The following is a 27390-nucleotide window of genomic DNA, read 5'->3' as shown; positions in this document are numbered from 1 at the left end:
GTCCTGGTCCAGACGTCTTCGTCCAGACATCTGGTCCAGATGTCCTGGTCTAGACGTCTTCGTCCAGACGTTCTAGTCCAGACGTTCTGGTCCAGACGTCCTGGTCCAGGCATCTTCGTCCAGACGTTCTGGTTCAGAAGTTCTGTCTAGACGTCCTCATCCAGATGTCCTGGTCCAGACGTTCTAGTCCAGACGTCCTGGTCCAAACGTCTTCGTCCAGACATCTAGTCCAGACGTTCTGGTCCAGATGTCCTGGTCTAGACGTCTTCGTCCAGACATCTGGTCCAGATGTCCTGGTCTAGACGTCTTCGTCCAGACGTTCTGGTCCAGACGTTCTAGTCCAGACGTCCTGGTCCAGGCATCTTCGTCCAGACGTTCTGGTCCAGACCTTCTGGTCCAGACGTTCTAGTCCAGACGTCTTTGTCCAGACATCTAGTCCAGACGTTCTGGTCCAGATGTCCGGGTCTAGACGTCTTCGTCCAGACGTTCTAGTCCAGACGTTCTGGTCCAGACGTCCTGGTCCAGGCATCTTCGTCCAGACGTTCTGGTTCAGAAGTTCTGTCTAGACGTCCTCGTCCAGACCTTCTGGTCCAGACGTTCTAGTCCAGACGTCCTGGTCCAGGCATCTTCGTCCAGACGTTCTGGTCCAGACGTCCTGGTCCAGACGTCTTCGTCCAGACATCTAGTCCAGACGTTCTGGTCCAGATGTCCTGGTCCAGACGTCTTCGTCCAGACATCTGGTCCAGATGTCCTGGTCTAGACGTCTTCGTCCAGACCTTCTGGTCCAGACGTTCTAGTCCAGACGTCCTGGTCCAGGCATCTTCGTCCAGACGTCCTGGTCCAGACGACCACATCTGATGCAGAGAGGTAAAACAGCTCTTTCCTTGTGTTTGTGTGCTTCCAGTCGGAGATGTTGCTGCAGCATCAGTCCAATCCGTGTCTGGTCAACAAGGCCAAGAAGACTCCTCTGGATCTGGCCTGTGAGTTCGGACGGGCCAAGGTGAGCACGCTCAGTGAGCGCCCGGTGCCTCTGGGATTACACAGAGATATGGGATTGTAATGGTAGACATGCTTAGTGCTGCGGGTCAAAGATTAATCCAACATTCATCCAGCTGTACTAAATTCCTCCGTCTGAGTCAGTGAATGCAGCACGATGTGAGGCTGTAGGTGGAGGTAAAGATGGAGACCTGAACCCCGCAGAGCTGGACAGGTCAGAGCCCAGTTCAGGATGTTTTTTAGAGCTCATTTATTAACTTATTTTTACTAGATGGTCCGATATGGACGGCAGGAGCAGCACAGTCCTCACAGAGATGGAAGAGCGGTGTGTTATGTGTCAGCTGTTCTGTCGGGGTGTGTCGACGGCAGCTGTTCACGTCAACCAGCAGGAGTTTAATCATGAAACATCCTCCACAAAATTTCTGATTTCTTTTTATATTTATAAATATAAACATGCTCTGTTATGTAACCTTGTTAAACATAAACCCAGTTCATGAGTCAGAACCAGAACCGGTCCAGTTCTGAGGATCCCTGCTCCGAGCTGCTTCATATCAACATTGAAGTGTAGCTGCTGCATTACTACTGTACTATGTTAGCAAACACATGAAAAAGTTAGCAGCTACATTAGCCTAACAGCTGCTAGATTAGCTTAACAATGTTATTTTAGCTGTAACATTAGCATAATATGAACTGTTAAGTTAGCATTAGCCATTAAGTTAAATCAGAATAAAGTTAGAAACTATGTTAGCCTTCACAGTCACAAATTTAATCACTGCAAGATGCTGTTAGCCTCTATGTTTTCAAGTATATGCTAACATATAACAACATATATAACTAACTGACATATTGCCAGAGTCTTAATACCGTTAGCCGTTAGCTTCTATGTTAGCATGTGCTTGAAAAAGTTAGCTGCTACAGGTAAGTTTAATCACTGCAGTATATCGTCAGCTACTCTGTCAGCTTCAAGACTTTATCTGCCTAAAAGGATCAGAATTGAGTGTCTCTAAAACTGGACTCTGGATTAGAACTCTGGATCAGGACTCTAGATCAGGACTCTGGATCAGGACTCCAGCAGAACTCTGGATCAGGACTCCAGCAGAACTCTGATCAGGACTCCAGCAGGACTCTGGATCAGGACTCTGGATCAGGACTCTGGATTAGAACTCTGGATCAGGACTCTGGATCAGGACTCTGGATCAGGACTCCAGCAGGACTCTGGATCAGGACTCTGGATCAGGACTCTGGATCAGGACTCTGGATCAGGACTCCAGCAAGACTCTGGATCAGGACTCCAGCAAGACTCTGGATCAGGACTCCAGCAGGACTCTGGATCAGGACTCCAGCAAGACTCTGGATCAGGACTCCAGCAAGACTCTGGATCAGGACTCCAGCAGGACTCTGGATCAGGACTCCAGCAAGACTCTGGATCAGGACTCCAGCAAGACTCTGGATCAGGACTCCAGCAGGACTCTGGATCAGGACTCCAGCAAGACTCTGGATCAGGACTCCAGCAGGACTCTGGATCAGGACTCCAGCAGGACTCTGGATCAGGACTCCAGCAGGACTCTGGATCAGGACTTCAGCAGGACTCTGGATCAGGACTCCAGCAAGACTCTGGATCAGGACTCCAGCAGGACTCTGGATCAGGACTTCAGCAGGACTCTGGATCAGGACTCTGGATCAGGACTCCCGCAGGACTCTGGATCAGGACTTCAGCAGGACTCTGGATCAGGACTTCAGCAGGACTCTAGATCAGGACTCTGGATCAGGACTCCAGCAGGACTCTGGATCAGGACTCTGGATCAGGACTCTGGATCAGGACTCTGGATCAGGACTCCAGCAGGACTCTGGATCAGGACTCTAGATCAGGACTCTGGATCAGGACTCCAGCAGGACTCTAGATCAGGACTCTAGATCAGGACTCCAGCAGGACTCTGGATCAGGACTCCAGCAGGACTCTGGATCAGGACTTCAGCAGGACTCTGGATCAGGACTTCAGCAGGACTCTAGATCAGGACTCTGGATCAGGACTCTAGATCAGGACTCCAGCAGGACTCTGGATCAGGACTCCAGCAGGACTCTGGATCAGGACTCCAGCAGGACTCTGGATCAGGACTTCAGCAGGACTCTGGATCAGGACTCTAGATCAGGACTCTGGATCAGGACTCTAGATCAGGACTCTGGATCAGGACTCCAGCAGGACTCTAGATCAGGACTCCAGCAGGACTCTGGATCAGGACTCTAGATCAGGACTCCAGCAGGACTCTGGATCAGGACTCCAGCAGGACTCTGGATCAGGACTTCAGCAGGACTCTAGATCAGGACTCTGGATCAGGACTCCCGCAGGACTCTGGATCAGGACTTCAGCAGGACTCTGGATCAGGACTTCAGCAGGACTCTAGATCAGGACTCTGGATCAGGACTCCAGCAGGACTCTGGATCAGGACTCTGGATCAGGACTCTGGATCAGGACTCCAGCAGGACTCTGGATCAGGACTCTAGATCAGGACTCTGGATCAGGACTCCAGCAGGACTCTGGATCAGGACTTCAGCAGGACTCTGGATCAGGACTCCAGCAAGACTCTGGATCAGGACTCCAGCAGGACTCTGGATCAGGACTTCAGCAGGACTCTAGATCAGGACTCTGGATCAGGACTCCCGCAGGACTCTGGATCAGGACTTCAGCAGGACTCTGGATCAGGACTTCAGCAGGACTCTAGATCAGGACTCTGGATCAGGACTCTGGATCAGGACTCCAGCAGGACTCTGGATCAGGACTCTAGATCAGGACTCTGGATCAGGACTCCAGCAGGACTCTAGATCAGGACTCTAGATCAGGACTCCAGCAGGACTCTGGATCAGGACTCCAGCAGGACTCTGGATCAGGACTCCAGCAGGACTCTGGATCAGGACTTCAGCAGGACTCTGGATCAGGACTTCAGCAGGACTCTAGATCAGGACTCTGGATCAGGACTCTAGATCAGGACTCCAGCAGGACTCTGGATCAGGACTCCAGCAGGACTCTGGATCAGGACTCCAGCAGGACTCTGGATCAGGACTTCAGCAGGACTCTGGATCAGGACTCTAGATCAGGACTCTGGATCAGGACTCTAGATCAGGACTCTGGATCAGGACTCCAGCAGGACTCTAGATCAGGACTCCAGCAGGACTCTGGATCAGGACTCTAGATCAGGACTCCAGCAGGACTCTGGATCAGGACTCCAGCAGGACTCTCTATCAGGACTTCAGCAGGACTCTGGATCAGGACTCCAGCAAGACTCTGGATCAGGACTCCAGCAGGACTCTGGATCAGGACTTCAGCAGGACTCTGGATCAGGACTTCAGCAGGACTCTAGATCAGGACTCTGGATCAGGACTCCAGCAGGATTCTGGATCAGGACTCCAGCAGGATTCTGGATCAGGACTCCAGCAGGACTCTGGATCAGGACTCTGGATCAGGACTCCAGCAGGACTCTGGATCAGGACTTCAGCAGGACTCTGGATCAGGACTCCAGCAGGACTCTGGATCAGGACTCCAGCAGGACTCTGGATCAGGACTTCAGCAGGACTCTGGATCAGGACTTCAGCAGGACTCTAGATCAGGACTCTGGATCAGGACTCCAGCAGGATTCTGGATCAGGACTCCAGCAGGATTCTGGATCAGGACTCCAGCAGGACTCTGAATCAGGACTCTGGATCAGGACTCCAGCAGGACTCTGGATCAGGACTCCAGCAGGACTCTGGATCAGGACTCCAGCAGGACTCTGGATCAGGACTTCAGCAGGACTCTAGATCAGGACTCTGGATCAGGACTCCCGCAGGACTCTGGATCAGGACTTCAGCAGGACTCTGGATCAGGACTTCAGCAGGACTCTGGATCAGGACTCTGGATCAGGACTCCAGCAGGACTCTGGATCAGGACTCTAGATCAGGACTCTGGATCAGGACTCCAGCAGGACTCTAGATCAGGACTCCAGCAGGACTCTGGATCAGGACTCCAGCAGGACTCTGGATCAGGACTCCAGCAGGACTCTGGATCAGGACTCCAGCAGGACTCTGGATCAGGACTTCAGCAGGACTCTAGATCAGGACTCTGGATCAGGACTCTAGATCAGGACTCCAGCAGGACTCTAGATCAGGACTCCAGCAGGACTCTGGATCAGGACTCTAGATCAGGACTCCAGCAGGACTCTGGATCAGGACTCCAGCAGGACTCTGGATCAGGACTTCAGCAGGACTCTGGATCAGGACTCCAGCAAGACTCTGGATCAGGACTCCAGCAGGACTCTGGATCAGGACTCCAGCAGGACTCTGGATCAGGACTTCAGCAGGACTCTAGATCAGGACTCTGGATCAGGACTCTAGATCAGGACTCTGGATCAGGACTCCAGCAGGATTCTGGATCAGGACTCCAGCAGGACTCTAGATCAGGACTCTGGATCAGGACTCCAGCAGGATTCTGGATCAGGACTCCAGCAGGACTCTGGATCAGGACTCTGGATCAGGACTCTGGATCAGGAGTCTGGATCAGGACTCCAGCAGGACTCTGGATCAGGACTCTAGATCAGGACTCTGGATCAGGACTCTGGATCAGGACTCCAGCAGGACTCTAGATCAGGACTCTAGATCAGGACTCCAGCAGGACTCTGGATCAGGACTCTGGATCAGGACTCCAGCAGGACTCTGGATCAGGACTCCAGCAGGACTCTGGATCAGGACTTCAGCAGGACTCTGGATCAGGACTTCAGCAGGACTCTAGATCAGGACTCTGGATCAGGACTCTAGATCAGGACTCCAGCAGGACTCTGGATCAGGACTCCAGCAGGACTCTGGATCAGGACTCCAGCAGGACTCTGGATCAGGACTTCAGCAGGACTCTGGATCAGGACTCTGGATCAGGACTCTGGATCAGGACTTCAGCAGGACTCTAGATCAGGACTCTGGATCAGGACTTCAGCAGGACTCTAGATCAGGACTCTGGATCAGGACTTCAGCAGGACTCTAGATCAGGACTCTGGATCAGGACTCTAGATCAGGACTCCAGCAGGACTCTAGATCAGGACTCCAGCAGGACTCTGGATCAGGACTCTAGATCAGGACTCCAGCAGGACTCTGGATCAGGACTCCAGCAGGACTCTGGATCAGGACTTCAGCAGGACTCTGGATCAGGACTCCAGCAAGACTCTGGATCAGGACTCCAGCAGGACTCTGGATCAGGACTTCAGCAGGACTCTGGATCAGGACTTCAGCAGGACTCTAGATCAGGACTCTGGATCAGGACTCCAGCAGGATTCTGGATCAGGACTCCAGCAGGACTCTGGATCAGGACTCTGGATCAGGACTCTGGATCAGGACTCTGGATCAGGACTCCAGCAGGACTCTGGATCAGGACTCTAGATCAGGACTCTGGATCAGGACTCTGGATCAGGACTCCAGCAGGACTCTAGATCAGGACTCTAGATCAGGACTCCAGCAGGACTCTGGATCAGGACTCCAGCAGGACTCTGGATCAGGACTCCAGCAGGACTCTGGATCAGGACTTCAGCAGGACTCTGGATCAGGACTTCAGCAGGACTCTAGATCAGGACTCTGGATCAGGACTCTAGATCAGGACTCTGGATCAGGACTCTAGATCAGGACTCCAGCAGGACTCTGGATCAGGACTCCAGCAGGACTCTGGATCAGGACTCCAGCAGGACTCTGGATCAGGACTTCAGCAGGACTCTGGATCAGGACTCTAGATCAGGACTCTGGATCAGGACTCTGGATCAGGACTCTAGATCAGGACTCTGGATCAGGACTCCTGCGATTGTGTAAACATGCATCAGGTTTGTCCTCAAACTGCAGCAGGTTAAAACAGTTTATAGATGGGAGCTCTTTCCTGAGCCAATCAGATCTCTGCGTTTAAATCAACCTTCAGCTGTGATTGGATGCTGGCAGACTTTGAGGTATGACATCATTCCCACCTGCAGCGTTTTCCTCCAGAAGAACCAGGAGACGGTTTTAACCCCAGAACTCCCGTCTGGTTTCGATCTTTAGGCTTCCATGTCAGCTTTTTAATGAGACCGGACTTGAGTTCCTCCGTAGTCCTGAGGTTTTCAGACGGCAAGGAAGGCGTTAGGCCGTCGTTTAGCTCCGATCAGCATCTGGTCTGAGCACCTGCAGGTCTTCAGAATCCTAACCCAGAAACTGCTCAGAAGATCCAGATCAATTCATTCAAATTAATGTTAAAGGATGAACATCTACAAAAAGCAGAAAGAACTGAAACATTTCCAAGATCCAGTGGAACAGACCAGCTCTTCAGGGTTCTGGTCCTGGTCTGGAAACAGGTTCAGCTTCTGCAAAACCGGTTCTGGTTCTGTTGGACTGGAGGGACTTGACCCTGTGACTTGTGTCGTCCTCCAGGTGGCGCAGCTGCTGCTGAGCAGCAACATGGTGGTGGCGTTGCTGGAAGGAGAGAGGAAGGAGCCCACAGACTCCGCCTACACCACCCCACTACACCTGGCGGCTCGTAATGGACACAAAGACGTCATACGGTGAGTTTTTTCCTTTTCCGTCTGAACGTCGGCAGGCAGGTGTAACGGCGCCCATGGTGTTTGATGACTCGGTGTATTTACTGGAACCAGACGTCGCAGGTTAGAGGGCGGAGCCTAATAACAGATCCAAAAACCAGCACAGTGAGTCTGATATTTTAGTTCCAGTCGGACTAAATGTTGTTTTGACTTCAGCCTCGACTGGAATTCAACCAATCAGAGACAGGATGACTCCCTTAGTGCTGTCAGCTGCTGTTAAGTTTCAATGCTTTTTCCAAGGTGCAACTAAGAGTACTAGTGGTGTAGTGAGTAAGTTGGTGTGCTTTGATACAGAGGTTCACGGGTTCAATCCCACTGTGGGGCAATTAGAAAAAATGTCAGTTGGGCTTTTTTTTTTTTCAGTTTCTTATACCAATACCATTTAACTTAAATCATTCAGCATAGTTCAATAAATGAGCATTCACAGTTGCTATTATTTCAATATTAGCTGTTTCTAGTTATTATTATATATTATTCCGCCAATTTTTGCTGTGCTACTACTACTGCACCATTCAAGTCACTTCAATCATTCAGATCTTAAACTGTGCAGCTCCTTCAGGACATGTGTGCTACGATTTTTTTTATTCTAAATCTTTGTAGTTTTTGAGATATTTAGCATTTTATAAAAGTAAATTCAGCCTTGTGATTGGATGAAAGTCCTTCAAACCCAATCCAGATTGGATGTTGAAAAAATTCAAAAAACAGCTTCAACGGGGGTTTGGAGCGCTGCACCGGTTTGCAGTGTCCGGCTCGTCTTGGTCCCGGTCTCCTTTGTCTTTTCTTGCAAAATCTTTGAAACGCTACTCCTCCTACACCGTTTGTCTCACTTCAACCATTCAAGTATCAAACTCTTCAGTCCATTCAGGAGATATGTTCTACGACTTTTGGTCTTTGTAACATTAAACTTTTTAAGTTATTCAAGTTTTTCACATTGAACAATAAAGTCTGTCACATCTTTACTGGAGTTTAGTTGAACCTTGCACATGTTTTTGCAATCCCGCTAATTACACCCTGCTGGAAGTGGGAAAAAAAGGCAATTGGAAAAAATGTCAACGCTCTTTTCCAAGGTGCAACCAAGAGTACAAATGGCGTAGTGAGTCAAGTCCGTGTGCTTCAATGCAGGAGTGCATGGGTTCAAGTCTTGATGAGGGCCAATGAGAAAAACTTTCAGTTGTGCTTTTTTTTTTATGCTTATGCAATTTCAATTCAATCATTTAGCATAGTTTAATAAATGGGCATTCACATTTGCTATTATTTCAATAATAGCTGGTTTTAGTTGATTAATGTTTTTGGAGGATTGAGGGAAAAATGACCCGAAAGGACAAAAATCCCTGATGACACATCTGTAATCATTGATACGGATGATTTACATGATAAAATATGAGTTTAGCAGTAAGATGTGTTTCCTTCAGGATGAGGCTGAACTCTGGAGCTGCCCACGATGCTCCTCATTCCTCACATTCCCAGCAGGGAAGGAAAAACTGCATCCCCGTGACCCAGTTTTCCTGTTTGATCCTCATCACTGCTGTTTGTCTGAGTTTTTACCTGCTGGGGAAAAAAACAAGATGCTGCTGCTTTTGGAAAGAAAGGCGGTAAAAGTGTGAAGATCTTTCACACGTCTGCTGTGAGGATGCTGAAATCTGCTCAGCTCATTAAGCTCATTATCACCGTCCTGAAACAGAGACGCTGCCTTTCAGGCTGTTTACATCATGTCTCATCCCTCCCAGCAGTCGCAAGATTTAGTCTCAGTTTCTGGGTCAGATGAAGCGGCTTGTCTGCTCGCCACCTGTAGCAGCAGTAAGCATCACATTCACATGTAGCAGCTGCTGTACAGGTTCGTCCATCCTGTCTGCTGTTGAGTATGGTCTCATGATGTGATGAGGAAGCTACCAGTGGTTGCTTCCTTTATCACCGTGACACTGACCAAACCAGAATGTTTCCCCTTCATGATGAGTTTAGAGCCGCAGGAAGCAGAATGCAGGTGTAAACCACGTCTCTGTGTGTGTTCCAGGCTGCTGCTGAAAGCCGGCATCGACATCAATAAGACCACCAAGTCTGGAACAGCGCTGCACGAAGCGTCGCTTTACGGAAAGACCGAAGTGGTTCGACTGCTGCTGGATGTGAGTCCGAGGATGCAGACCAGGCTGCCGGTTGTTCCTTGTTCCCAACACAATGCTAACATAGCCGATGAAATGATCCTGTTCTCGACTCAGTGGCAAATAATTTATTTGCTATTTTATGTCAGAATAAGTTTAATCAGCAGTAGAATCTTATTGAGGCTTTTATGGCACATCATATATTATTATTTTAGAATATTTACTTGTTTAACGTGAAGTTGAGCCTAATTTAATGATGCGTTCTCCTCTATTAGCTAATACGCTATAAAAATAACCTAGCATTAGCTTCTTTAACCTAATAGTCACTTATTAGCTTAGTTTGGTCTTGTTAAGGCTTTTGAGGCTATAAATTAGACATTTAAGACCATCTTGTTTTCATAGATTTAGCAACAGAATTATCTTCTCTTCACCGATGTAGCAGCTAGCATGAGCTTGTTTAACCTAAAACAGTGGCTAACTATTTATATTTCTTTGATTGGAATGGAAGTCTAATGGCTAGTAAAGTCTTGTTAAAGCTTTTAAGGTTGTATATTTTATTTACTGAAGAAAATGAGTCATTTAACATAATCAGGTTAAGTATAATTAGCAGAAGCTTTTTTCTCTGTTAGCTAATGTAGCAGCTAGCCTCATCCGCTTTAACCAAATACTGTTCCTCGCACTTTTATGTGTCTTACATTGTTCTGAAATAACTTTAATAGCTAGTGTCATCTTGTTAGGCTTTTGAGGCAATATAGTTTCTTATTTGAGGAAAATTAGACAATTATCAGGTTTAAATAAGTTTGAGTTTTATAGTCCTTGTTTGTCATATGCAGCAGCTAGCTGTCTTGTTTTTCCTTATAGAAAATTAGACAATTATCAGGTTTAAATAAGTTTGAGTTTTATAGTCCTTGTTTGTCATATGCAGCAGCTAGCTGTCTTGTTTTTCCTTATAGAAAATTAGACAATTATCAGGTTTAAATAAGTTTGAGTTTTATAGTCCTTGTTTGTCATATGCAGCAGCTAGCTGTCTTGTTTTTCCTTATAGAACCATTTTCAGAAAAAGATTTCTGAAAATATCTTTTTTGGAAAAACAACAAGAATGAGGGATAAATGATCCAATGGCCTACAAGGGTCCTTTATTATCATTCTTAGACAAAGGTCGCCTTAACTATCAGGCTAGATAAATGTGTTTGGACTTTACATCACCCCAACCCTGATTTAAGACCAGGTTCAACAGAAAAAAAAATGGGGAAACTGGTTATTAATAGTTTTAGTGTGATTAGCATGAAATGATTGACAGTCTGAGTCTTTTTACTGTGTCTTGTCCATTCAGGCCGGGGTGGACGTAAACATCCGCAACACCTACAACCAGACAGCGCTGGACATCGTGAACCAGTTCACCACGTCTCACGCCAGCAGGGACATCAAGCAGTTGCTCCGAGGTCAGCGTGAACGCACCTCAGTCCCTTTCTCCATAGACTCCCATGTTAAAATGACCAACCTCACAGCAGAAATAAACATGTTTACAGCAGATATAAACGTGTTCACAGTCTGGTACAAAAAACATTGTAGGTTTAATAGGTCAAGTTTACCTTCATGATAACTGTAGGGGGAGTGAATATTTTTCTAACTCGCCCATTTAAAGGTGGAGTATGTAAGATTTTCAATATTTTCAAAATAACTAAAACAATAACTACAATCATAATTAGAAAATTTTTTGAACATGTAGGTTCCAGTTTGTTCATATTTGATGCGTCATTAAATTACAAGTTTAATTAATGGCAAAAAGCATTTTTTTTTACTGGTAGGCAAACATTTAAGAAGGGTCTTTGTCATTAACTAAACTTGTAATTTAATAACACATCAAATATGGACAGACTGGAACCTACATGTTTAAAAAACTTTCTAATTATGATTATAGTTATTTTATTAGTTAATTTCTTTTGAAAATATTGAAAATTTAAAAAAAAATAAATAAAAAAATCTTACAGGCTGCACAGTGGCACAGTGGTTAGGACTGTGGCCTCACAGCAAGAAGGTCACTGGTTCAACCCTTGGCTGGGGAGGGCTTTGGTCAGTGGCCTTTCTGTGTGGAGTTTTCATGTTCTCACACTCATGTTCTCCCCGTGTATGCGTGGGTTCTCTCCGGGTACTCCGGCTTCCTCCTACCATCCAAAGACATGCATGTTAGGTTAATTAGTTACTCTAAATTGCCCCTAGGAATGAGTGTGAGTGGTTGTTCGTCTCTCTGTGTGGCCCTGCGATGGACTGGCGAGCTGTCCAGGGTGTACCCTGCCTGTTGCCCAAAGCCAGCTGGGATAGGCTCCAGCTTCCCCGCGACCCAGAATTGGAATAAGCGGTTCAGAAAATGAATCAATGAATGAAAATCTTACATACTCCACCTTTAAAAGTAATTTAATCTCGAAATTTGGCATACTTAGGGGCGTGTCCTTTTGATTGACAGGTACCCGATCTCCCGCTTCAAGTAAGAAGAACGTAGAACAACCGCGGTTTTTAGCTGGTTAACAACGTGACTTAGCTTTAGCCGGCTTATCTCCATTAGCTGGTTAGCTTCTTTTAGCTTAGCCTGTTAGCTAGATGTCATCATCCACCATGACGCTCACAACCCCCCTCTCAGCTCCACCTCTTTGGCCATTTTTATATTTTCCAGGAGAGGCGACGCGCATGATTCTGTAAAGATGATAAAGTCTTCAGAAACCTACGGATGACATCATGGAGGATCCGCCCATCTTTTACATCCAGTCTAGGGTCAAATAATCTCTGCCTTTATGACAGATACCGTCAGAACCAACAAAGTGTTTCTGGTTTCTTATCGACCTCACCTCCCAGCTGATACGTCAGGATTCATCCGACGTTACGAGCTGAAGTCCACGCAGCCGCTGTGCGTAGAATGTGTGGTTATGTAACCTTAAACTCCTGTCGGCCTTCGGAGCTTCAAAGGAACGACTGAGCCTCGAACGCAGCGGGCCGTGCATGCGGCGTGTGAGCGCTCTGTAATCCTGCGGTCTTTGAAGCTCCTGTGGGAACAGACTGAGGCAATAATGAGGGCTCGTGTTGAAGCAGTGATTTAAACATGAATGGAGATTTTCCCGTCATGTTTACTGCTGCAGAAGGAGAGATGAATAACGTGCACACGCTCCGCCGCCGTGCGCTGGAGATTAATTATTGATTAGCCGTGTTGGGATGGTTGTGGGAAGGAGTCGGTGGGTTTATTTCAGCTTCTATTTCCATCACAATAACATCAAAACACTATTTACTTATTTTAGCTCCAGTGTCTCTGCAGCCTATTATAATATTCCATAATTTTTATGTGAAAACTGGTGAGAACGTCGCGATCAGGAGCTCCATGTGGAAAGTTTAGTGTTGAATGTGCAAGTCCGTTTTATTCGTGCCGCATCCTGATTTATGCAGACACGACGCCACACAGAGTTCTCATTCATGTTAACGACCAAAATGGTGAAAGATGGTGAAGTTTGGAAACATATATGTAGACAGTACGAACCACCTGAAGTGCTTCATTTCATTGGCTTACCTGCATCAGAACAGGTGGTCCGGGTCGGGAGGTAGCATGTACAGTCAGAACATCAGGAAATCTCTGAACCAGGACCAGGAAGGAAGTCTGGACCTGCATCCAGAACCGTCAGCATCAGATAGAAGCACATGACCAGGGTTACCATGGAAACCTTCATCCGGGATGAGAAAGAAGCAGTGTGTTGGCCTGGTCCAGAAGTCCAGTGTTAAGTCTACTTCTCTGGGCTTGAACCGTCACACATGGAGACCTGGATCATGCTCAGACCGACCAGGAGAACCATGGTCTGCTACATTCCAGCAGCATTGCTGAGGAAGAGGAGGGTACAGATACCGGACTGGTTCCAGACTCGAGTCCCGCCCTGAAACGACCAGGACTCCAAACTGTTGGACACCTGAAGTCCTGTTTGCGTAAAATAACACTCGAGACTCCATCCAGGCCTGTAAGTCGAGTTTTTATCGGCCGGTCTGGTCGGTAGATTCCTGAAGCCACCGGCCAATAAGAGTTCCCAGATTATTTTCCTGGGAAAAAATTCCCGATTATTAAACAATCTAAGAGCTTAAAATGTAGCACAGGAGGATGATGAAATTCCAGTTTCTCCGTCTTCGCATGCGGAGCTTCATCGTCTTAAAGCTCTGAAACTTTTTCCATTTTACTTGCGTCTTTCGTTTGTTTTGTTTTTGTTTGTCATGATTTATTTTTAATTATGTTTGTTTTTACCTGCATTTTATTTCAGTCCAGTCGTTTTACGTTTGATTTTGTTTTCGTATAATTGTAAATAAAAGGAGTATCTGGACCCAAACCACAACGCCACCTCCACCGTGCTTCAGGGTTTGGATTAGATGTTAGACAGGAGGCGGTTCAGAACTGAGCAACATCCAGGTGGTCCTTTCCAGACTGAAGACCCTTCATGACCTGCTTCCATTTCCAGCTTCCTGAGTCAGCTGGGAGCTCAGCAGGAACTAACCCTAACCTTCTGCAGGATGGTGGTTTTGTCTCTGAGGAGCAACAGCTTCCACCTCACCTCTTATTTAAACTGATGTTTCTGTTTCCAGATGCAACGGGGATTTTGCAGGTACGAGCTCTGAAGGACTACTTCAACGTCCACGACCCCACTGCCCTAAACATCAAGGCTGGAGATGTGATCATGGTGAGACCTGTTTAAACCTTACGGATAGATCCTTAAAACTCACTATGTTGCTAAGAGACCTCTATTTTCACCTGGACATAATAATGAAGACACTTCCTGTCAGACTTTCCACCAATCAGAGAGGTTAAACTGATGGTAACGTCCAATCAGGAGCAGCCAAAGATCAATAAGTGATGAGAAAGGAATATAAGTACCGGTCCAGCAGAGGGGGAGGTGGGTTAGTGATGATAGCAGGTAAATATTAGCAGGAATAAGTGGATGTGGATGTGAATCGTTTGTTTTAGACGTGAAGATGCAGCTGTGAGTTTTTGTGAGGCGTCCCACTGGGATCTGTACTCGGCCCACTTCTTTTGGTATGACTTCATTCCAGATGTGATGCTGTAAAGCGTATTAACACCAACCGTCTGGAAGCAGCAACTCAGAATATTGTACAAACAAAAAGTGTACACATGTAAATAGTGTGTGTTGTGTGTGTGTTTCAGACGTGAGAGAATGATGTGCAGATGAGAAAAGGCTTGGTCGCTGCTGATCTATGTGTTATTTCTACAAACTTCTGGTTGCTCTTTATGCTGCTTTATCTATTCATGCACTCATTTTACGTCATTTTCACCTCATAATCATCGACCGTATATGAAAAATGGACGGAGCCTCTGGCGGTAAAAAGTGAAGCCTATGCGGAAGTGCATAAAACTGCAGTTCCCCCTTCATCCACTAGGGGCTGCAAAACAGAGCAAATCCCCATCGACTCCCATGTTAAAAAGACCAACTTCACAGCAGAAATAAACATGTTTACAGCAGAAATAAACATGTTTACAGCCTGGTTCAAAAATCCATTTTAGGTTTAATAGGTCAGGTTTACCTTCATGACAACTTTTTTCTAACTCGCCTGTTTAAAAGTAATTTTGGCATATTTAGGGGCGTGTCCTTTTGATTGACAGGTACCGGATCTCCTGTTTCAAGTCAGAAAAATGCAGAACTGCGGTTTTTAGCCGGTTAACAACGTGACTGAGCTTTAGCCTGTTTACCTCCGTTAGCTGGTTAGCTCCTGTTATCTCCAGGTTAGCTCGGTTAGCTTTTAGCTACAGAAAGCTCGGAGTTCACTCGATGTCAATCATCCACCATGACGCTCACAGCCCCCCTCTCAGCTCCACCTCTTTGCCCATATTTGTATTTTCTGGACAAGACAACTCGCATGCCCCTGCTAAGATGGCGATGGTAGGAACCGCCCACTGAGCTTCAATTCAGCTCTTCAGAAACCGAAGAGTGACGTCACGGAGACTCCGTCCATCTTTTTATATACAATCTATGCACAGAATCTGACAGCTGAGGTTGTCCTAATAACAAGGTTTTAAGGGTTAAACCTGCAAACTGGGACGAGATTACAGATCCATATCTAGAATCTGGTTTTAGAGTCTGAAAGCGTGGAATCATGGTCCGGATCAGATTACAGAAAACGTGTTTCCACACCGTTTGGTTTACCTCAGCTTTAGTCTCGACTCGGCTGTTAGAACAGGGTTGTGGTTTAGACCAGTGGTTCACAACTCAGAGTCCCTGAACCCCAACACAGTTTGACTGTATGTGGATACTTTGGGAGCCTGAAAAACATCATTTTTAATGTTTTAAAACATAAACCTTGAGTCAAACTGAAAGAGGCTTCGCTAGCCGAGTAGTTTAATGTCGTTCCTTGAACTGTGGAATTCAGTAAAGCCTATTCCAAGAAATAAAGAGCAGAAAATTATTATTTCATTTTTATCTGAAGTGTGGCCTTTTAACGGAAGGTAAAAATGAATGCGAACACACATATGTGTGGTTTATGTCATGTCAGAAGTGTCCACCAGGGGGCAGAAGACACGCTTCAGATAGAGTACATAGAGGTTTGTGGTGAAGTTTAATGCAGTCAGTCTCAGAAACTGGATTTATCAAAGCTGAAAGCACAAGAATCACAGGTTTTAGTCCATGACGCAGATGATCTGTCACAGGATAAAGAAAGAAATAAGACATTACGGCAGTTTGTTGATGTTTCATGAAGGAGGGAATTGGCTGGAAATCTGTGGCTTACGTGACACATGGAAAGTATTTCAGGGGATTTTGGACATATTTTTTGGCCTGTCCCTCCATGTTAGGCTGTGTTGTTAATTCCACAGAAGCTTCATCTTTGTCAGGTCTACCTGGTTGTCACGGAGACTGTCTGGGTTTCCATCCAATTAAAAGACAAGCCCAGCTGAGATGAATAAAGAGGAGACATAAGACACAGTAACTGGATGAAAACAGCTGATTCTGACATGAAATCAACTCATGTTCTGACTGGAGGCTGATCTCAGATTTCAGTTTCCAACATCAGATTAGATCCGAGTCTCATCGCTCTGATCTGAAGAGTGTTTGGAGATGCTTGGTGAAGCTGGACCGTGGCTCAGAGGCAGGTGGAGGCAAGTCCAGCACTCTGACAGTAAACAGGCTCTAACAGAGTTTAGTCAGAGGTCGCTCTTCATTCAGGCTGTGAAGCAACCTCAAAAGCCGGACTTTCCCACTCTTCTTCCAGACAGTGAAGTGAGCACGGAGCCTCCAGCAGGTGTTAGTCAGCGCTGAGTGTGTCTGAGCTTCATGTTCAGGCTCGTATCAGACATCTGCAGTGTGACTGGTCTGGTCTCCTGCAGGTTCTGGAGCAGCACATGGACGGACGCTGGAAAGGACATATCCACGACATCCAAAGAGGGACGGACAGAGTCGGCTTCTTCCCTCCGTCCATCGTGGAGGTCATCAGCAGGAGGAATGGTCAGAGATTTTTCATGCCTCTCAGTCTTTTCTTTGATCCTTCCGGCCAGGAAACAGGAAGTGATGCCTTTTCCACCTGAGTTGGAACTAATCCGGCTGCTTCCAGACCATTCCATGCTCCTCTCTCCTCCTTTCTGCATCCATCTCTCCATCCAAATAATGACTGACTTCCACCTCTAACCATCAGCCTGATAACCTCCCTCCTCTTCCTCTTCCTCCTCCTCCTCCTCCTCCTCCTCCTCCTCCTCCTCCTCCAGGGGGCACCCTGTCCCGGCACGCCTCTCTGCCCACCCAGCGACAACAGCTTCTGCCCAGAGCCCCCCTCTCCTCCAGTCTAAGCTCCGCCCCTCAGACCGATGACTCCTACAGTCTGTATGCCCCCCCCACCCACGTGGTGCTGCCGCTCACTAACGGTCTAACTTCCTGTTCAGGTACACACACACACACACACACACACACACACACAGTCCTGCTGGACTGGTCATAAGGCCTGTTCACACCAAATGATCGCCACGTTGTGACCAGGAAGTGGTCCAGTATGGATCTAGACTGGGTCCAGGATTGGTCCAGTATGGGTCCAGACTGGGTCCAGGATTGGTCCAGTATGGGTCCAGACTGGGTCCAGGATTGGTCCGTTATGGGTCCAGACTGGGTCCAGGATTGGTCCGTTATGGGTCCAGACTGGGTCCAGGATTGGTCCAGTATGGGTCCAGACTGGGTCCAGGATTGGTCCAGTATGGGTCCAGACTGGGTCCAGGATTGGTCCAGTATGGGTCCAGACTGGGTCCAGGATTGGTCCGTTATGGGTCCAGACTGGGTCCAGGATTGGTCCGTTATGGGTCCAGACTGGGTCCAGGATTGGTCCAGTATGGGTCCAGACTGGGTCCAGGATTGGTCCGTTATGGGTCTAGGCTGGGTCCAGGATTGGTCCAGTATGGGTCCAGACTGGGTCCAGGATTGGTCCGTTATGGGTCCAGACTGGGTCCAGGATTGGTCCGTTATGGGTCTAGGCTGGGTCCAGGATTTGTCCAGTATGGGTCTAGATTAGGTACAGGATTGGTCCTCTCTGGATCCAGACTGGGTCCAGGACTGGTTCAGTATGGGTCTAGACCGGGTCCAGGATTGGTCCAGTATGGGTCTAGACTGGGTCCAGGACTGGTCCAGTATGGGTATAGACCGGGTCCAGTATGGGTCCAGACTGGGTCCAGTATGGATCCAGACTGGATCCAGGACAGTCTTAACATTACGATGATTAAACTGTCTGGCCCACTGAACTCCTCCCAGGATCTTTCTTCCTCCCTAGCCTGTTTCCTGTAACACCGAACAGAACCGAGTCCATCAGAATCTCTGTGTCTGGTAGGTTCGTCTCCGAGCCGCCTGTCTCTGTCCGGGTGTCCCTTCGAGGATATCTGGGTCCTCAGGGACTCGTGTCATGGTAAGAGTCCTGAATGAGAGCTTCCCTCCCTGTTCTGAAGCCGCACTGCTGCCCGGCTCAAAGCTCCGCATCCAGAACCGATCCGGACCCCACACACCGAGACCTGAACGCCGTCAGCCCGTGTCACAGCACATGCTCACAGAAATAACAGATGCTGCTAAAATCCTGATTTCTGTCTGATCTTTGCTGCTTTTCACACCTGCAAGTAAATTAACAGAACAAACACTGCGACTTTGTGGCGTAAAAGTCAAGTTAGCGTGAATAAAACAGAAGCCGTTGTTTCCTGAAGCAAAATTATTCTAACAGTTATGAGTTTATAACGTTAGTTTTAATGTTTGCTGTTCTGTTAACATAAACATGCAAATGTTAGCTGTTATATTATGATTCCTTTCGGTTATCTCATCATTGGAAGCAAACAAGAAAAGATTAAGTCATTACCAAGTAGTCCGCGTTCCAGCTGCACCAAATCAGAAAAAATAAACACCAGTTTATGAGCATATGAAACTTTAGTAACAAGGTAGTTATTGGTAACAACAAGTTAAAGCTAATGATAAAAACAGACGGTAATAAACGTTTTCCATCTTTACATCTGGAATATCTGGGTCTTATGAAAGTTACGAGTTCACTGTTATTTTAGCTTAACTTTAACTCAACAAAATACTATGAGCCGCTAAGTTAGAATTAGCTGCTAAGTTGGCATTAGCCGCTAAGCTAGTCTTAGCCGCTAAGCTAGCATTAGCTGCTAAGCTAGCATTAGCAGCTAATGCAGATTAAAGATATTATCTATTAGTCATCTCAAAGTGATGTCAGCGGCTTCGTTTTTAGGGCTGTGACTATATACATACAATTCGATTCTGAATTTTTGGGTGCCAATTTGATTTAAATTGCGATTCTCGCAATTCTTTGATATTGCTGATTTTTGTTGATTAAAAACAAAAAAAATGTTTTAAACTTTTTTTTTTTGCTCGTCTTTTTTTTTTTTTTTTAATTATCAAAAACCAACACAGTAGCCAGACCTTAATTCTGCTGCTATAACGCCCCAGAAGACAAGTAAAAAGATCAATATAAACAATAAAAAAGACAAAAATTTTATAGTAGATCCGGTCCGGATCAGGACTGGACCGACGTGGCAATAAGAAAACCTGAAGGACCCTCAGAAAGATGAAGGACTACTTCAGCACCGTTTTACTGTTTTCATACCAAACACATAAAGTTGCTTCGCGTCCAGTCGGATGATGAAGCACATAAACCAGGACAAAACCAGCAGATCCAGTTTGAGCAGGAGACCGGTGGTCTCGGTGTGTTGGGTCCAAACACTGCTTGCTGCTGACCGCAGTGCTGCACTGCTGCCACGCGGGGGCGTCCTCGCATCGCCTCATGGTCAGACTGCAGCTGCCTCAGATTCCTCTACTTTTACAGAGTTCAGCTCATGTTTCCTCGCCGGACGCAGAGAAATGAGATTAGTTTGTTTTGCATGTTTCGATGTGTTGTTCTCAACTGCAGCCTCATTTTCATAAAGCAGCTTTTAGAACAACCTGAAGATGAAACTCCTCACGGTCTCAGAAACGTCCCCTGCTGCCCTAAAAGCTGCCTCATGGCTGGGCTGGCACTGCATCCTGCCCTCCGACAGCCCCCGCTGCTTCCTCCACCCCGGCGCCGCCCGTCTCTACGCTGAGCCCAGCGCCGACCGGACATCAGGAACTCACGGTTTGTGTTGTCGTCTGCAGCCGGAGACAGGAACAGCGTGGGAAGCACCGGCAGCGTCGGCAGCACCCGGAGCGCCGGCAGCGGCCAGAGCACCGAGAGCACCAACGCTCCCAACGGCCACCAGCACGCCTCCGGTCACCATGACAACAAGGTGCAGACTCCAGCCGCATCTGGATAAATCCTGAAATCTGCTTCACTTTACAGAAACTTGTTTAAATTCTCATAAAATTCCAAATCCTGAACATGGAAAGGAAAAAAATATATATTTTTCAGACATTTTCTCTTCTAAAAGGCTGGTTTTTTGTTTCCTGTGCAGGTGGCGCCCCCTGCTGCCGATCCGGGTCACTCCGCAGACCCCAAGCAAACCGACCATCCTGCAGGTCAGAACTGTTCAGATTCCGTCAAGTTTTCCATGCGGGAAAGTCTCCCAGCGTCCCTGTTAGTGATCAGTGTGCTTCAGCCGGGGTGTCCTGCTCGTGTCCTCCAGGTGGGACCCCCCGGAGGCACACGGTGACGGTGCAGCGTCCAGCGGAGCCGAGCTTCTCCCAGCAGTTTGTTCGTCCTCAGCAGCTGCTGGAGGGGAAGGTAAACACCAGCGCACACAAACATGGACGTCCTCCTGGAAGCTGAAACCAGCAGCGACCGGTAGAATCCAGTCCGGGTCAGCAGGAGTCTGAAGGCTCGGAGAGGCCTGGTTCTAACCAGACCTCCGGTTTGGACAGTTTTCTCCTCAGTCGGGACCGTAAAAGTTTTCACCCCCCCCCCTTACAATTTTACTTTCATCATGTTAAAAATGAAACCAGAAGCATTCCTAAACCTTTCCCTCCATCGTGTGACTATCTATGTCCAGTGTGTGCGTGATTTCCGTCAGACACACCGAACCCGGGTGTTAACATTGCAACGACGACGGTCTCTTCTGAGCAGGATCATTGGCGTTGCTATGGCGACGGTGTCTCATGTCTCCCTACAGAGTCCCCGGCGGAGGCTTCAGCTACAGCCTCAGTCACCGCCGTAAAACCATGTCGTATTTTAGAATCCAGGCGAGACTCCGATGGCTTTTATATGATTCTACTGGCTTCTACTGCAGGCTAATAAGACCCCCCCACCCCCTGATTAGAGAGTGGAGTGTAAAAATAAACCACAACCATGACGAAGAGAAGAAAGTTTTGGTGTATGTTTATGGACTGGACGAGACGTGGTGTGACAGCAGGTGTGGAGCGCCACAGGGGGGATGGTTTTTGTTTCCTCAGATGTTTTGTTTTATTCGTGAATTCAGTGTAATATATCGCAACTAAACATCGTAGCACACCCCTCGTTAGGGAGTTATGTACACAAATTTAATGCAGAAGTAGGGCTGTGGCAATAAGTCAATTAATCGCACAACAAGAAAAATGCGCAGAAAAAGTTTGCCGGACGCAATAATCTTCATTTGTTTTAAGACAATATTAACTAAACTCGGCAACACAACAAGCTTCCATCTGCAGCTAAAACACAACCGTCAACTGCAGTTTTCCCAACTGGGAAAAACTTCAACAAACAGTTTATCTCCATCCCGACAGTCCACGATCACTGATTAAACACAAACATGACAGTGCTACATGGCGTGCACTCAGACAGCATGGTTGGTAAAGCCATGCTGCCCTTTAATGTTGTTAAAAAGACGACATTTTCAAAATTATTGCAAACATTTCACAGCCAGTATGAATATCCTGGATGAACATTCATGTTACAAACGGCAATTCCACAACTTTACAATGACATAAAAAATGACGTTTTACCATTCCACCTCTGGTCAAGTCCAAACATGTCCCCTTATCTGAGCTTTACCATAGACTATATAACTGTTACACGGTGTTTAGAGACCAGATGTTCCAGATCACCACGTTGCCAAAACCGCAGGAGAAATCCTGATCTGTTTCAGCAGACTGGAGACTGGATGGGTCTAGTCTGCACATCCAGATAAATGTTCTTTAGAAATTAAAGTATGTTGATCTTTGAAAGGGTGTACAAGCATTATCATGGCATTTTTGTTATTTTAGTTGAAAATGGTCTCAAAATTACAACAATAATCACTTAGCGCAATATTATTGTTTATCGCAATCATTTCTGAGATGATTAATCGCATGGCAAAGTAACCGTGAACGTCCATGCTGAAGCAAGTTTTTAATAATATTGGGCAGCATTTGTGTTTGTTTTGAAAGACTCGAATAAAATCTGTTATAAATAACAAGCTGATTAGGTTTCAAACTGGTAAATAAAGTCAGCTTTAAAAAAGAAAAATCTATCGGGATGAACTGAAACGAGGCCAACGTGAAGGAGAAGCTTGTAGATGAAACGAACCAGAGGTTCTTGTCTGTGTTGTAGGACGCCGAGGCCATCTACCAGTGGCTGAGCGACTTCCAGCTGGAGCAGTACACCGGAAACTTCCTGAGCGCCGGATACGACGTGCCGACCATCAGCAGGATGACTCCTGAGGTGATCCATCACAACCAGTCCACCTCGCCTGCAGTTAATGTCGTCTCTGATTCCGTCACGGTTCTGGTCTTTCTGCAGGACCTGACAGCCATCGGAGTGACCAAACCAGGACATCGCAAGAAGATCTCCATGGAGATCAACAACCTGAGCATCCCGGAGTGGCTGCCTGAATACATTCCCGTAAGACCGTTCCTGATGATCCTGGTTGACATCTCTGTGTTCTGGTTCTGACTTGATTGCGTCTCTCCTCAGTCGGACCTCGGCGAGTGGCTCAGCGCCATCGGGCTCCCGCAGTACCACAAAAGGCTGGCAGAGAACGGCTACGACTCCATCAGCATCGTCAGAGACCTGACATGGGAGGACCTGCAGGAGATCGGCATCACCAAGCTGGGTGAGGACCCGTCTGTCCTGCTGGTGGCTGCTGGAAGCTCTGGTCTCACCTGGGTTCTCCTCGCTGCAGGTCACCAGAAGAAGCTGATGCTGGCGGTGAAGAAGCTGTGTGATGTCCAGAGGGCCGTCCTCCAGGCCGAGTCAGGCCAAGGAACGCTGCGGCGGAAAGGCCCCGGGGCCCTCCACCTGGTCACCATCGAGTCGCCCGACGCCAGCAGCGAGTGTTCGTCGCCCAACACGCCCAAGATGTTGACCTTCCAGGACAGCGAGCTGAGCGCCGAGCTGCAGACGGCCATGTCCGGACACTACGGCGGATGTGATGAAGGCTTGGCCATCAAGAACGCACTGGGGATGTCCCAGAGCCAGGAGAGCATCGACACCCGGTCCAGAGGCTCCGGACGCTCCCAGGAGCCTCCAACCGCCTCCGTCAGCCCCCACAGCTGGTCCCAGGAGAGCCTGGAGGGAAGCCCCGCCAAGGAGAGGAACCTCCCCGAAGGCTGGGACCAGAGACCCAAACAGGTTCCACTGGGAACCGCCACCGTCTTCAAGTACCCGGCCATCCCAGCCAAGCCCCTGCTGCCTGGCTGCCGGGGCCCGTCTCCTCACGGGTCCCCGGCGCTGAAGGGTTTCAGCTACCTTCACTCTCAGTGCGGCTCCACGGACCTGAGCTCGTCCTCCAGACCCGAGAACCACAACACGAGCTCGATGCCGCCCAAGAAGCGCACCCAGAGCATGACCCGCTACGCCCTGTCGGACGGCGAGCCCGACGAAGACGACGAGGAGCTCGCGCTTCTCTCCGGGAACGTCCCGTCCTACGCCACCTTGACCCGCAAGCCCGGCCGCAGCCAGCTGGCCCGCTTACAGTCCGGCTCCGAGAAGAACGGCAACGTGGGGCGGAGCCAGTCGTTCGCCGTGCGGGCTCGTAAGAAAGGTCCGCCTCCTCCTCCTCCAAAGAGGCTGAGCTCGGTGAGCAGCACCACCAGCGGCGAGCTGAGTGACAGCAGCACCACGTCGTCTTCGGGCGGCGTGGTGACCGACAGTCCCGGGAGCGTTCGGAGCATCGCCGCCACGCTGGAGGCTGGCGACAGGATGAACCCAGGATCCCAACAGGACGTACCGCCGACCCAGTCCCACAGCTCAGGAGAGGCTGCCGGGTCGAGGCGGAGGGTGCAGAGCGAGTGCATCCAAACCAGGACTGGCGGCGGCGCCGAACCGGACCGAGGGTTGAAATCCGACTCCGAGGAAGAGGATGCAAAGGGTCAGGGGTTGGAAGGTTCTTCGTCGCCTCAGAACAGCTCCAGCGAGTGCATCCCCTTCGCCGAGGAGGGAAACCTGACCATCAAACAGAGACCCAAAGCTCCGGGTCCGCCCAGGGCCGAGGCGGTTCTGGAGCCGCCTGACAAAGCAGCAGCCAAGAACCTGGACGTTCCCGAGTTCAACCTGAAGGAGTCGGACACGGTGAAGCGGCGGCACAAACCCAAAGAGACAGGCCGGGACTCCCCCATCCGAACCGGGCTGGCTGGGTCCGAGTCCGACGGCAGCAGGCCTTCATCCCGGAACCAGGATCGGCCAGAAAGTCCAGCTCAAGGGTCTCCCATTAAACCTCCGCTGTCTCCAAAACCTGCTGTGGCCCCGAAACCAGTCCGCCAAAGTCTGCTGGCCGCACAGAGTCAGAACCACACACAGACTCACATTAACACACACTTCTTAGTCCGCCGGTTCGGTTCCGCCTAACCTGTTGTCTCTCCAGCAGGACCGGCGTCGCCAACGGTAACCGTCTCTGTGGTCCAGAGCGTGGCCTTCACCTCTGCCGGGCCCCTGGCTCCGGACCCTCAGAACCGGTCTCCGGCCGCCGTCAGGCATCCGGTGTGCGTGGTGGGCCACCTCCCGGAGGCGTCTGGCGGGACCGAGGTGGTCCAGCAGAGACTGGATCAGACCAGCACCAGTCTGGCAGCAGCTCTGCAGGCTGTGGAGAGGAAACTGGAGTACGACTCTGACGGGTGAGACATGCGTTTGTTTTCCAGAACATTCCCGTTCACATTCCCGAGTCGTGCGTGACGTCTTGTTTTGTGTCTCCTGTCGTCACGGCAGCGGCGTGAGCTCCGTCAGGTCCGCCGGGACCATTCTGGACGACATCGGGAACATGTTTGACGACCTGGCCGACCAGCTGGACGCCATGCTGGACTAAAGACGGAGCGTCCCCGTTCAACCTCAGGAAGAGACAAACGGATCCTCCGTCTGTCTCCACCCGCTCCGAGGAGCTGAAACCTGCCTGAACACCAGAACAGAACCACAAACCGGGTCTCGGGTCCAGATCGGCAACAGAGTTTGAGTTCCTGCTTCCCAGCTGGAAGAAATCGGAACGCCGTTTAGTTTTGTAATATTTAAAGGAATATATTTGAAAAGGGAAGCCCGGCGTCTCCGCGTGCAGTGACGCCAACTCTCGGACTGTTTTCGTATTTAAATGAGATGAAAAACGACGTATTTACGGAGCTCGTATTCAACCAAAGCTGTGTACAGTTAAAGTCCCTCTTCCTGTTTGCTCCACGCTAACGTCTGCATGTTTGTAATAAAACTGTCATGTGACCAAAAGGTCCGAACCGCGTCCAGATGTTCAGTTACAGATGCTACTGTTGTTGTCCAGCAGGGGGCGCCAGCAGCCCGCACAGACGGATCGTGTCCAGGTTTCTGGACCTGCCGGAACCGGTTCCACCGGGCTCTTTAGTGAGGTTTTACAACGTGTGACCCGACCAGTAACTCTTACTTCTAATTTAGCATTTTCCAGTCAGGTCTTCACTTATTCCAGTACGGAAACCATGACACGAAACAAACCCTTTGAAAGCAATTTAATGCGAAATATGGATTTTTTTTCCATGAAGGAACAGGAAACAGTGGTTTCTGGTTCATTCTGGACCAGTGACCACCAGTACAGGTACTGGACCAGTGACCACCAGTACAGGTACTGGACCAGTGACCACCAGTACAGGTGATGCTGGACCAGTGACCACCAGTACAGGTGATGCTGGACCAGTGACCACCAGTACAGGTACTGGACCAGTGACCACCAGTACAGGTGATGCTGGACCAGTGACCACCAGTACAGGTGATGCTGGACCAGTGACCACCAGTACAGGTGATGCTGGACCAGGACGAGGGATCTGATCAGATCCAGCTCTGGTTTCTGGATTCTGACTTTCACGATGCCGACGGCTTCGGAAGAGGACCGGTTTATTTTACAACTTACATGTAAACCACAATCTAGTGTGGTCCAGACCTTATCCAGACTACAGGAACCAGGTCTCATTGTGGTCCAGACTACAGGAACCAGGTCTCACTGTGGTCCAGACTACAGGAACCAGGTCTCATTGTGGTCCAGACTACAGGAACCAGGTCTCAGCACGGTCCAGACTACAGGAACCTGGTCTCAGCACGGTCCAGACTACAGGAACCAGGTCTCAGCACGGTCCAGACTACAGGAACCTGGTCTCAGCACGGTCCAGACTACAGGAACCAGGTCTCAGAGTGGTCCAGATTACAGGAACCAGGTCTCATTGTGGTCCAGACTACAGGAACCAGTTCTCATTGTGGTCCAGACTACAGGAACCAGGTCTCATTGTGGTCCAGACTACAGGAACCAGGTCTCAGTGTGGTCCAGACTACAGGAACCAGGTCTCATTGTGGTCCAGACTACAGGAACCAGGTCTCATTGTGGTCCAGATTACAGGAACCAGGTCTCATTGTGGTCCAGACTACAGGAACCAGGTCTCAGCACGGTCCAGACTGCAGGAACCAGGTCTCAGAGTGGTCCAGATTACAGGAACCAGGTCTCATTGTGGTCCAGACTACAGGAACCAGTTCTCATTGTGGTCCAGACTACAGGAACCAGGTCTCATTGTGGTCCAGACTACAGGAACCAGGTCTCACTGTGGTCCAGACTACAGGAACCAGGTCTCACTGTGGTCCAGACCACAGGAACCAGGTCTCAGCACGGTCCAGACTACAGGAACCCGGTCTCAGAGTGGTCCAGATTACAGGAACCAGGTCTCATTGTGGTCCAGACTACAGGAACCAGGTCTCATTGTGGTCCAGACTACAGGAACCAGGTCTCATTGTGGTCCAGACTACAGGAACCAGGTCTCACTGTGGTCCAGACTACAGGAACCAGGTCTCATTGTGGTCCAGACTACAGGAACCAGGTCTCATTGTGGTCCAGACTACAGGAACCAGGTCTCACTGTGGTTCAGACT

The 27390-nt window shown here is 48.8% G+C and overlaps 1 protein-coding gene across 2 annotated transcripts in view; it reads left to right on the top strand.

Moving 5' to 3' along the window:
* LOC306766045 (CASK interacting protein 2) overlaps nucleotides 1–25697 on the top strand; it is a 71217-nt gene extending 45520 nt beyond the window's left edge. Inside the window, exons 6-22 of one of the 2 annotated variants that reach the window (XM_079253629.1) lie at nucleotides 905–1000; nucleotides 7402–7532; nucleotides 9580–9688; nucleotides 10998–11106; nucleotides 14270–14364; nucleotides 17019–17136; nucleotides 17394–17567; nucleotides 18497–18571; nucleotides 20299–20429; nucleotides 20595–20658; nucleotides 20766–20863; nucleotides 22643–22753; nucleotides 22832–22933; nucleotides 23006–23144; nucleotides 23214–24812; nucleotides 24897–25143; nucleotides 25235–25697. In XM_079253629.1, coding sequence (XP_079109755.1) covers nucleotides 905–1000; nucleotides 7402–7532; nucleotides 9580–9688; nucleotides 10998–11106; nucleotides 14270–14364; nucleotides 17019–17136; nucleotides 17394–17567; nucleotides 18497–18571; nucleotides 20299–20429; nucleotides 20595–20658; nucleotides 20766–20863; nucleotides 22643–22753; nucleotides 22832–22933; nucleotides 23006–23144; nucleotides 23214–24812; nucleotides 24897–25143; nucleotides 25235–25331 — 3495 coding nt within the window. In that variant the 3' untranslated portion in view covers nucleotides 25332–25697. The remainder of the gene's footprint in view (nucleotides 1–904; nucleotides 1001–7401; nucleotides 7533–9579; nucleotides 9689–10997; nucleotides 11107–14269; nucleotides 14365–17018; nucleotides 17137–17393; nucleotides 17568–18496; nucleotides 18572–20298; nucleotides 20430–20594; nucleotides 20659–20765; nucleotides 20864–22642; nucleotides 22754–22831; nucleotides 22934–23005; nucleotides 23145–23213; nucleotides 24813–24896; nucleotides 25144–25234) is intronic. The other variant, XM_079253630.1, reaches the window with a different exon arrangement.
* The last annotated feature ends 1693 nt before the right edge of the window (nucleotides 25698–27390 follow it).

The sequence above is a fragment of the Telmatherina bonti genome (assembly GCF_933228915.1).
Source record: "Telmatherina bonti genome assembly, chromosome: 14".
Lineage (NCBI taxonomy): Eukaryota > Metazoa > Chordata > Actinopteri > Atheriniformes > Telmatherinidae > Telmatherina > Telmatherina bonti.
The sequence above is the reverse complement of the archived record's forward strand: the minus strand, read 5'-3'. Positions and strand labels throughout refer to the sequence as shown.